The 11,345-nt window shown below is 50.9% G+C and overlaps 1 protein-coding gene across 1 annotated transcript in view; it reads left to right on the forward strand.

The window, feature by feature from the left end:
• Nucleotides 1-5,195, forward strand: part of TSPEAR (thrombospondin-type laminin G domain and EAR repeats) — a 30,690-nt gene extending 25,495 nt beyond the window's left edge. Inside the window, 2 exon segments of the mRNA XM_008567705.1 lie at nt 1,930-2,054; nt 4,570-5,195. Coding sequence (XP_008565927.1) covers nt 1,930-2,054; nt 4,570-4,723 — 279 coding nt within the window. The 3' untranslated portion in view covers nt 4,724-5,195.
• The last annotated feature ends 6,150 nt before the right edge of the window (nt 5,196-11,345 follow it).

Genomic DNA, 11,345 nt, shown 5'->3' on the forward strand with positions numbered 1-11,345 from the left:
GGGGGCGGTCCTGGAGGGGCCTGGGCCAGGAGTGGGTGGGCATGGAAGGGTAGACTCAGAGGGGGCTGGGCCTTGAGGGGCTAAGTTTGGAGGGGGCGGGCTTGGAGGACTGTGCAGGCAGGTGAAGAGGATTTCCAGGTATGCCCCATGACTTCTGAATCATTTGATATGCAAATGTCTACAATGTTAATGCATTACTCATTTAATTTTTTAAAATAAAAACAATACCCTCAGAATAGAGAAAGAGTACAGGAGCAAGCGGTGTCCTGGCTTGGTGCTGTGACTCAGGGGGGCAACCTGAGGGCTCCGGGCCATGTGTGGCCTGGTCAGCCAGGCTGTGGGAGTGGGCAGTTGAGTGATTTCGTGGCCTGTCTTTGTAATCTGAGCTCCGATTACCTTCATATTGGTGTGGTTTGTATATTTTTGTTTTTTACAATTCAGTGATTTTTGTTAAATTCACAGATGCGTGCAACCCTCACCACAGTCAATTTTAGGACTTCTCATCACCTCAGAAGGAAACCGCATGCCCTCTAGCAGGCCCTCCCTGCCCCAATCCCCCCCAGGCCCTGCAACCACTAATGCACTTTCTGTCTCTTGGGTGTCTTTGTTGGGATATTTCATTTACATGGAATCATGTAGTGGTGGCCTTTTGTGACTGGCTTCTTCCCTTGGCGTAAGGCTTTCAAGGTCCATCCAGGCTGCAGCAGGTGTCAGTGCATCCTTCCTTTCCGTGGCCAGATGATATTATAGTACACAGACACTTCACGTGTGTTTACCCGTTCATGCATGGATGGGCACTGTGGTGTTCCCACCTGCCGACCGTCGGGTGTGGTCTGTTCTGAAGAATAACAATGCACTTCACATTTCTGTCTGTGTAATTACTGCGATCTGATGTTGCAGGGAGGCACAGACAGGGAGTCGCAGCTGGATATCTTATTTCCATGGTGCCAGACCACCGCTAGCTTCTGAGGAGCCACGGTACAGTCAGCAGTAACTTACGCCGTCTGCACATTAAAACTTTGCCACTTTTTTCTTTAACACGGCCCTTGGTTCTAGAACTCAGTTCCCACGGAGGACCGATGTGAATTGCTCCGAGCCACTGGGCCAGGCCACATCACAGCAGAACTTGTCAGCAGACCCTGTGGTACCGGGAGCCCCCGTGCTTCTGCCTTTGGAGGGCGCCGCAAGCCCTGAGGGAGCAACCAGGAGCCTGGGACTTTTTCTCTGAAAATTTTGACTTTTTAAAAGTGGACTTTTGCACTTCAGAGTTCTTAGCAGCATTATTGAACAGCCAACAACCCAGGTGTCCATGGACAAATGAATAAATACACAAAATGTGGTATATGCACACAAAGAAATATTATTCAGCCTTAAAAAGGAAGGAAATTCTGACACATCCTACAACATGGATGGACCTTGAGGACGTCATGCTCAGTAAAACAAGCCAGTCACAAAAAGACCAATACTGTATGATTCCCCTCATATGAGGCACCTAGAGTGGTCAGATTCCTAGCGAAAGTAGAGGGGCGGGTGCCAGGCTGGGGGAAGGGGGTGGGGGCTTGGTGTTTAATGGGGACAGAGTTTCAGTTTTGCAAGATGAAAAAGCTCTGGAGGTGAATGGTGGCGATGGTCACACAACAATGTACTTAGTGCCATGGAACTGTACACTTAAAAATAGTTAAAATGCTAAATTTTATATTATGTGTATTTTAGCACAATTAAAATGTTTAAGTGAACAGCTAGTTTGCATTCTCCCAGAGTAGACCAGTTCACTGTGTATCTTTGAGAAAGTCACTCCCCTCTTTGGGCCCCGGCTCCTCCTCTGTGAATTTTGGGGGTGGAAGCTGGGCCCCTGACTTCTGGAATTAGGAGGGTTGGCTTTGAGCCAGCACCCCAGTTCTCTGGCTATGTCTCCATTTCATGTCCTAGTATCTGCTCACTTGTTCCCACAGCGCTCTGGACTGGGAGTTCTTTTCAGTGGGAGAAGATTATTTCCTGGTGGTTGCCAACTCCTTTGATGGAAATACCTTCTCTGTAAACAGTATTATTTACAGGTAAGGGGCTGCCAAAGGCCAGCATTCTTCTTCACCATCTTGGTTCCCCTTGGGGGGCTCACCTTTCCTTGCAGGTGACCAGCGGGTCACCTGGTGCCATCTGCACCTGCCTGGAGGCTGTCTGGGCTTTGGTCCTCAGCTCAGCCATGTGACCCAGTGATGCTAATTCATCCCACTTTGGAGTCTGGCTAGAGAGGCCGCGTATGGACGCACTAACCTGGGAACTACTGCTGTTTAATTTTCCTCATATAGACTCTGTGGCATTCCTGTTAAACATATTTCTAGGAGTTTTTCCAAGTATTGTAAAGATAATGAATGGGGTTGTATTTTTTTTTTCATTTCCATTTTCAGCTGCTTATTGCAAAAATCAATTTTTGTGTCTAGCCACCTAACCAAATTATCTGATCAATTCTAATAGTTTTTAATAAGAAGAGTCTCATGGGACTTAAGAATACAATTACATCTGAGAACAAAGGCTAATTTGCCTCTTACTTTCTATTGTTTTTATTGCTTGTTTAGTTTTCTTAACCAGCTAAAAATTGCACAACAATCTTGAATAGTAGCAGTTAGAGCCAGCAGCAGGCTTGCCGAGCTCTGGTTAATGAGAACCCCCGAGTGCCACAGTCTGGTACGACGTTGCATGGTCTGTGCATGTTTATGGGCTCCTTTGGCATGTGTTAGTGCATGGTGTGGCTGTCCTCCCTTATCTGTGGCTCTGATGATTTATAACAAGAAAGAGCTCCTTGTCTTCTTGGAACTCATGCCACTGGATAATGATGTATAATTTAATATGCTGCTGCATTCCAAATGCTCATCTTTAAGACTTTTGCATCTATAATAGCAAGTGAAATTGCTCTGTGGTATTCTTTTAGGGACTTACCTTTATTTATACTTTATAATTCAGTGATAAAACCTTTGACCAACTTTTCTGATCTCCCCAACAGAGACTGGCTTATCTGGGTCTCTGTCCCTTCTTGAGACAGTTTTGGCTTTCTATATTTTACTGGAAAAGTCACGTTTCCTTTAGACTTTAAAATTTATTACTGCAGACTTTTCAACATGAGAAAGTAATTTTAAAATTCATGTGGAATTTGAATAATGAATAATGAACAATGAATTTTCATAGGTGGCTAAGAAATTTTTGGAAAAAGAGAATAGGGAAGGAGGACCCTGCCAGGATATAAATAGAATAGTGTGATTTTTGCCCAAAATAAACAAATACATAGGTGGAATAAAATACAGTCCAGAAGAGCCAATAATTTATGATCATTTAATGGGATAAATATTGTATTGGAAATTGGTGAGAAAAGGATACGTTACATAATAAAATTATTCTGTATAATTGCTGTCTACCTGGAAGAAAACATAACTGTACCCTACTTCATACCATGTATAAAAGTAAACTTTATATGAATTAAAAACCTAGAGGTAAAAAATTCAACAACAAAAATATTAGAGGAGAAGCTCAGACAACCTCGTGTGACCTGAAAGTTACACAGAGAAGACGTGGAGACCCTGGCCAAGGCTGGAAGGAAGGTCGCTCGTCTGACCACCCAAATTTAAAAGCTTCGTATGAAAAACTTCATCCTCTCAAAACCAAAAAATGAAGTGTTCACCACACAAATGACAGAAAAGGAGCCCCTACAAATTAAAGATATTTTTTTTTAACTTGGAAAAATGGGCAAAGGATATGAACAGGAATTTTCAGAAGAAAATGAAAATATTGGAAGTCGGGTTTTTTTTGTTTGTTTTTTTCCTCAAAGCAAAACCGTGGCATTTCTACCTGTTACTTTGGAATCGTTTTAAGGACCGAGGAAGCAGAGTGCCAGGCGGGGGTCCTGGCCCTCCCCCAGCAGGGCAGGAGAATGACCTGGAGGAACACTGAAATGAAGACTACTCGTGCCCTCTGACCTGGGGACTCCACTGCACCAAAACAAGCCCCTGTCGATAGATAGACACCCTTTTGAAGGGCAAACCCTAGAAGCCTGCTGACTGCCCGTGGCAGGACCGTGGGCCTGGGTGGCAGCCTGTCGTGGGACTGAGGAGGGTCTGCAGCGCAGTGTGCAGAGCACGGGCCCCTTTACCTAACCACAGAGGGGGCTCGCTGCCAAGGCTCCTAGAGAGGCCCCCGGGGCATGGGGAAGGAGGCTCCAGTCCTTCCACAGGTTTGGGGTGCTTGGGGCAGGATCCTGGGTGGCAATGAGGAAGCTGTAGGGTCTTGGACAAGGCAGTTTCCTCCTTCTGGGCTTCAGTTTCCCCTTTTGCAAGATGAGAAGGCCCCTCCTGGCCCAGCTCTTTACGATTACAATTACGACTTGGGGAACTGGTTTAGCCCGGGGCTGTGGGAACCTCCAGATCATGCCCCATGGGAAAGGCAGGGGGAGGTCTGGACAGTGTCCTGTAGTCACTCAGGAGCCGGGTGGTTGGGAGCCATGGGGAGAGGAAGCAGCCCCTGCCCCCTGCAAAGCAGCAGGTCCCATCCTTCCCCTGAGGCTAACGCTGTCTGTCCCCGCAGGTGGCAGGGCTACGAGGGCTTCGTGGCTGTTCACAGCCTCCCCACCCTCGGCTGCAGGGACTGGGAGGCCTTCAACACCTCAGCCGGCTCCTACCTCATCTACTCCAGCGCCAAGGAGCCCCTCTCCAGGGTCCTGAAGCTCAGGACAGGCTGAAGGGCTACAGGCTGCCTAGGAGTGAGTTGGCAAGGCAGGGCAGGAGCCCAATACCTCCTGCCCACGCAGCCTGGGGCAGCAGGCAAGGGCCCAGCAGGGCCATCCGCCCACCTCTCCGCCCTCTCTGAGCTGGGCCCGCTGCCTGGGCCTGTGGTTGTACAAGAGCCACAGCCTGACCATGTCCTGAGTGGCTCCGTGGTCCTACGGGCTGAAGACCAGAGCTGCCCATGGGTGCTTGCCAGACTGAGTGCCCTGCAGGGGATTCACCTTAAAGGAAAGTTTCTATCAAGTCTTACCTCAAACACGACGGGGCCTCAGGCACACGTCCCCCTGGCGTCAGCCTCGCGGCCAGCGCTCCTGCTGCCCATACCCAGGCGCGCACACAGGTTTGCTGCTGTGACACGTATCTACTGCCACCTATTTATTGTATTTTGTCTATGAGGAAATATATTTATGTTGCTCCTTACAAAAAGCACGGTGGCTTCTTTGTGTTTCTTGCCGGCACTCGACTCTCCACAGTGGGGCAAGCCCACGGTCCCTGGATGCAGATAGATGGCCTGCCTCCCTCTACAGGGAGCTTCTTCCCTCTGTGCCTCAGTTTACCCATAAATGCACTGGGGGCAGGATTAGGTCAGGAATCACAAGCCTGAGCATAGCCTTCATCCCTCCCCCTCCCCAGGGTCCCACCTAGGGGGCCCTCCATGGTCAATTAGGTCCTCAGACCTCTGTGCTCCAGGCAGCACCCTCTGACCCCTGCAGCTGGCCTCATGGATGCACAGACAGCTTTGGGGTGTGCAGATGGCCTCAGAATGCCTTCTTGGGTGGGCACTCCTTCCCACGTCACGCTCCTTCCCATGTCTAACACCCTGACCCTACACCAGGTGCGAGGCCTCCTGCCTCCCTGGGCTGACCACTGGGTCTGACATGACGCCCAGCCTGGGAGCCTGGAGGTAGGGAGGAGGGAGGCAGCACCCCGGGTAGCCTGTAGGGTGGAAAGGCTGTGCTCCATGACAGAGGCTTTGCCAGGAGAGCCACATGGAGAGCTGTGGTGTCCACATGCAGCCAGGAGGCCAGGAGGACAGGGGGCTCTCCAGCCTCCTTCCTAGAAATGGAAACCATGGAGCAGGCAGGGAGGGGGTCTGCAAAAAGGAGCAGGGAGATGCCTGTTTCACTGATCTTCACCCAGACTGCTGCAGGAGAGCGAGGGCACTAAAGGATGGGACAAGGGAACAAGTCCCCGTGGGCTGCACTACGCAGACACTCAGGGCCCTGTGCTCAGCAGGGCCATGTGTGGCTTAGCGCTCGCTCAGCTGTTCCCATCTTTAAATTCTTGATGATCTTTGAATGAGGGGCTGTAGCATTCTATTTCCTAAATTGCATGGTGGATTCAAGGGTGTTCATTTTATTACTATTCTTTAAATTCTTAATAAACATTCTTTTGCATTATGGTGGAGTTCACAATTTAAAAAGATTTGAAAGAGGAGCACAATTTGATAAATTAGGAAAATGATATAGGTGATCAATTCACATACCTCTAGGTAACCTACTTAACAGTCTCCACAAATACAGGTGTTAAGAACCCCCAAAACATGTAATTATAGCCGTGAGATTAAACATATATGAGAAAATAGTATCAGGCATTGATACTGAAAATTTCGGGAATCTGAATGAAGGGAACGTTTCTAAGGAAATAGTAGTTATCCAAGTTGACTCAAGCAGAAGTAGAAAGCCCAAGCAAAAATTTTAATTTTCAAAGAGTTACCTCCAAAAATATGTGTCAACGCTCAAATGATCATTTAGGCATTTTAACACTTTCGAAAAACAGATAGTTTTCTTGGTTGATAACTCTTCATAGCAAGGAGCGATGGAAAGCTTCCTACTTCACTTTATAGGATAATCTGACTCCAATCCTGAAAACTTGGCACAAGGGAAAAAAATCACAGGCAAAATTCATTTAAACAAATAAATGCAAAGAGCCTAAATGAAAAAGGCAGCAAAAGGAAATTGTACACGGCCTGTCGGGTTGACTCAGGATCTTGGTGGCGGTTCATGGGAGGGTCGCTAGTGTCTCCATCCAGTCAGTCATGCTGGAGGTGCTAGGAAGACTTGACAAGGAAGTCTTGGTAACCAAGAGGACTCGGGGAAGGCGGGCATCTCCAGAGGAGCTGGCCAGTCTGGGGAGGGGCGCGTTGTCCACGGAGGGCCCACGTGGGATTTTGGACTCACCAGCCCCCATCACCACGTCATGTAACAAAACTCTTTTGCTCCCCACACACATCCTATTGGCTCTGTTTCTTTGGAGAGCTCTGACTGGTACGAAGCCCAAACAGGAAAGGTCCCCGTGTGAGAGTCAGGATGTCCTGTGTTTAGTCCCACCTGCCACTACCCCATCTCTGAGCCTGGGTTTACCCCTGGGGAGGGGTGAATTGGGTCCCACTCTATCCTGCCTTCCCTGACCTCCCCGACCCTACACAGCCTCTCTGTGGAGCGACTGGATGTCTGTGAGCTTGCACTGTGTGCCGTGGGGGTCGCTAGGGTGCCTGATCACCCTCAATCCTGCCTTCCCTGACCTCCCCGACCCTACACAGCCTCTCTGTGGAGCGACTGGATGTCTGCGAGCTTGCACTGTGTGCCGTGGGGGTCGCTGGGGTGCCTGATCACCCTCGGGAGCTGGCGCCAGGGAGAAAGGAGGTGGAAGGCGCCCACTGCCTCACAGCGGCACTTCAGGGGAGCAGCACCGTGCCCTGCCCAGACTCTCCACAGTCAAAGAGCACCACCACGACTTTGGTAACAGCAGCTGTTCTCTGTTCTGCTGGGTGGAAGTAAAAAACCGAAAACTTGTTAATAAAGACTTTTTAAAAATTATAAATGCAAAGTAGAGGGGGATGTAGAGAACGCTAAAATGTTTGCATCCGTCCAAGTTTGCTCTTTTGCTCACGCTGAGTTGCTGAAGGTTCCTGGGGCACCAGCCGTGACCCCGTGCGGGAATGCCTGGTTACTGTGGTGTGTGCTCATGACAGTGCTCGGAGTCTGCTCGGCAGGCGGGTCCTGTTAATCAGCGGAAATTCTTTCCAGGTCTCCCCTACAATAAATAGCCCTGAAGAACTTCGCAGCAGTGCCGGCTCCTCCTCCCCAGCTCCCGCCTGCCCTCCAGGAGGGCCTGCTCTCGGTGGCCGGCCGTTCACAGCCTGCCCAGACTGGATTTGTCCATTTCGCATCCTGTGGGGCAGATGCGGGGACGGCTGCTGACAAAGCAATTTCATCTTCACCAGTCACTCCTCTCAGTGTTGGCATCACTGCATTTTCTCTAGACCTCCCCAGTGCCAACACGCAGCTTTGCCCCGACCCCACACGCACACACTCTCCCACGCCCCTTGCCATGTGCACAAGCACACACGCGCACACCCCACATGCATGCACACACGCGTGCACACATCTTCCAAGTCCCCCTGACCAGAGACTGTTTTGTGGGCAATTGGCCCCAAGGCCCTTCCCCAGTGCTGTTGGGTGGTGATGGTCATCTGCTCACACGCTGGGTGCCCACTGTGACCATCCAGTGGTGACCCCCTAGGCCCTGCACCACCCGCCTGCCCGCCGCTGCCCCCCCCCGTCAAGCCTCCACTCCCCTCCAGGTGAACTCCACCCTCCCCAGGGCGGAGTTGCGCCTGTTCTTCTCCAGCCCGACACTGTCCTGTCCTTCATCTCAAGCTCAGTATCACCTCCTTAGAGAGGCCCATCCCCGCATGGCCTCCATGACACTCAAGACGCACACCCCCTTCTCTCCCACTTCACCAGGTTGTTTTCTTACAGCACTTGTCGAAATTTCACTTAAAAACTACTGTGATTGTTAAATCATGTTTGGCTTCTCTGGAAACCTGGCCCAGGTGCTCCAGGTGCCGCCCAAGCCTCCCCACGCTGCAGGTGCTCTGGGTGCTGTGCTGCTGTGTAGACACAGTCCAGCAGAGTTGAAAGTGCACACATTTTCATCAGGTTGACATGGGTTCACACCCTGGTTCCTTAACTCTCTCTGGGCTCGGGCAAGTTACTGAGCTCCCTCGACCTTGGTCCCCTCAAGCCTAGAAGCGAGTGAAGAGCCCTTTTCCACCAGGCTCTGGCAAGAGCTGCGTGACATGAAGGGCGATGGCACCTGGCAGGTCCTGAGCAGTCACAGCCCATGCATCAGCACCTTTGTGTGCTCAGTTATGCTGTCCCCAACAAGGCTGGGTTCCTTAAAATCACATTTGAAAGACAACTACAGACCCGCCCTACCTTTGAACAAAAATTCATCGAATCTAAACCACATACTCGTAAACGGAATCTATCGATAATACATAATTACTGTATTAATCGGCTGGGCCTGCTAAAACAAAGCACCACGGACTGGGCGGCTTAAACAGCAGACATTATCTTGGTTCTGGAGGCTGGCCGTTTGAGGTCAGGTGCTGGCAGGTTCGTTCTCGGCAGTGCCCCTTTCCTGACTTGCAGGCGTTGGTGCCATCCCTCAGGGGTTAGGGAGTCAACATGTGAATTTGGGAGGACACAATTCAGCCCATAAGGATGCCCAAGGAGAGTTTTTTCATTAATGGAAAGATGGCTTAATATGAGGAGAGCCCTTAGCAGAGTCCACTACGTCAGCAGCGTGTGAGCCGTCGGAGTCAGAGGAAGGCGTCTCAGCATGGCCTGCGCGTCGTTGCAGTTCTAAAGCATTATTTTTAATTTTGTTAAGGGCCTTGTCTTTGTTTGCTTGTTTAGTTTTATTTTTGTTTAATTTATGTACGTTGAAGGTCACAGGTCTTAAGCATTCTGTTCGGTGAGTTCTGCCAATTGTATACATCCCTGTAACCATCCCTCAAACACGGGGAAGAGCAATTCTGTCCCCCAGAAAGCTCCCTGCACCCCTTCCAGGCGGTTCCCCATCACCATCCCGCCTGACCCCGTCAGGGGTGAGTGTGGCCCTCAGTGCTGGCACTCCTGCAGCCTGCTCCTTTCCACGGCTGAGCGCAGCTCTGGCTACAAGTGCCCTGTTGTTCATTTGCACATTCTCCTTTGATCAGCTTCGGGTTGTCACCTGGTATTCATGAGGCTACTGTGAACATCACTGAATAAGTTTCTGTGTGGACACATGTTTTTATTTCTCTTGGTAAATAAGAACAGAACTGCTGTGTCCTAGGCTAGCTGGTGTTTAGCTTTCTAACAAATTACCAAGCAGTTCCACAAAGGGGGACCATCTTCCTGCCTTTAATTCTCACAATGACGGGGAGAGCTCTCACATAGGGAACAGCCAGCAGCACCCTGCCCAGGAAACACTTGAGCCCCAGATCCTGACAGGGACCTGGTGTGTCAGCAGGAGGTAGTGGCAGAGACACGGTGAGAGGAGGGAGAAGACAGACGGCGAGACCTCACGGAGGCAGCAGAGGATCAATCAGAAACCACTTCACCAACAGATACACGGTCGCAGATCTGAGCTGGCGGACCTGCCTCGTTACCATGGAGAAGGGACAGCAGAGCACAGAGGATGAGCGCATGCCAGGTCATAGAGTGACGGGAGGGGCCCTGTGTCAGTTTCCCGTGGCTGCTGTAACAAACTATCACAACACTGGTGGCTGGAAACGACAAATTCATTATCTCACAGTTCTGGACATCAGAAGTCCCAAATGGGTCTCACCAGGCCAAAATCCAGGTGTGGCAGCTCTGGCTCCTCCTAAAGGCTGCGGGAAGAGTCCAGCTCCGGGGACAGCCTTCTCCAGCTCCTGGGGGCAGCCTTCTCCAGCTCCTGGGGGCAGCCGCACACCTGGGCTGGTGGCCCCTCATCCACCTTTGAGACCAGCAACGGGCAGCCAAGCCTGCTCATGCTGCCTTCTCTTGGTATCCCTGCCTGCCTCCCCTGCCACAGTAGCAGCCCACATACTGTGACATGGTCATGGGCTCTGGGATTGGGACATGGACATCTTTGAGGGCCTTGATGTGCTGACCACTCCCAAAGTTCTGAACCCTTTCCACGACCAATGTGGGAAACAGCCGAGACCCCTTTTATGAACTGAATTGTGTCCTCCCAAATTCCTGTGTTGAAGCACTTACCCCCAAGTGACTGCATTGGGAGACAGGACCTTTAATGAGGACACAAATGTGGGCCCTGATCTAGTAGGACTGGTGTCCATATAAGAGGAGGAAGAGACACCAGTGCTCACTCTCCATATGCACACGGAGGGACGACCGTTTGAGGACACAGGCAGAAGCCGAGGAGAGAGGCTGCAGAGGAACCAGCCCTGTCCCACTTTGACATCGGACAGCCAGCCTCCAGAACTGTGAGAATTAAATGTCTGCTGTTTCAGCTGTGCAGGCTGCAGAGCTTGCCATGGCAGCCCCAGCAGCCGCCTCCTGCCCAAGTGGGGGCATGGGATGGAGTCGCTCAGCCTTGTCCCTCAGGCTGTTCCCCCAACAGAGCAGTGACATGTGAAGCCCAGCAGGCCCTCCCGTGTGTGAAAAGTGCCCAGCTAAACCTGCCCACACTCCTTAGAAACAAACTAAGGAAACCACAAAATCAGACTGTAGGACATCAAGATTTAGACAAATCTGGGGCCGGCCCGGTGGCGCACTGCGCTAGTGCGCTGCTTCGGAAGCG

This window comes from Galeopterus variegatus, unplaced genomic scaffold, assembly GCF_000696425.1.
Source record: "Galeopterus variegatus unplaced genomic scaffold, G_variegatus-3.0.2 Scaffold336, whole genome shotgun sequence".
NCBI classification, from domain to species: domain Eukaryota; kingdom Metazoa; phylum Chordata; class Mammalia; order Dermoptera; family Cynocephalidae; genus Galeopterus; species Galeopterus variegatus.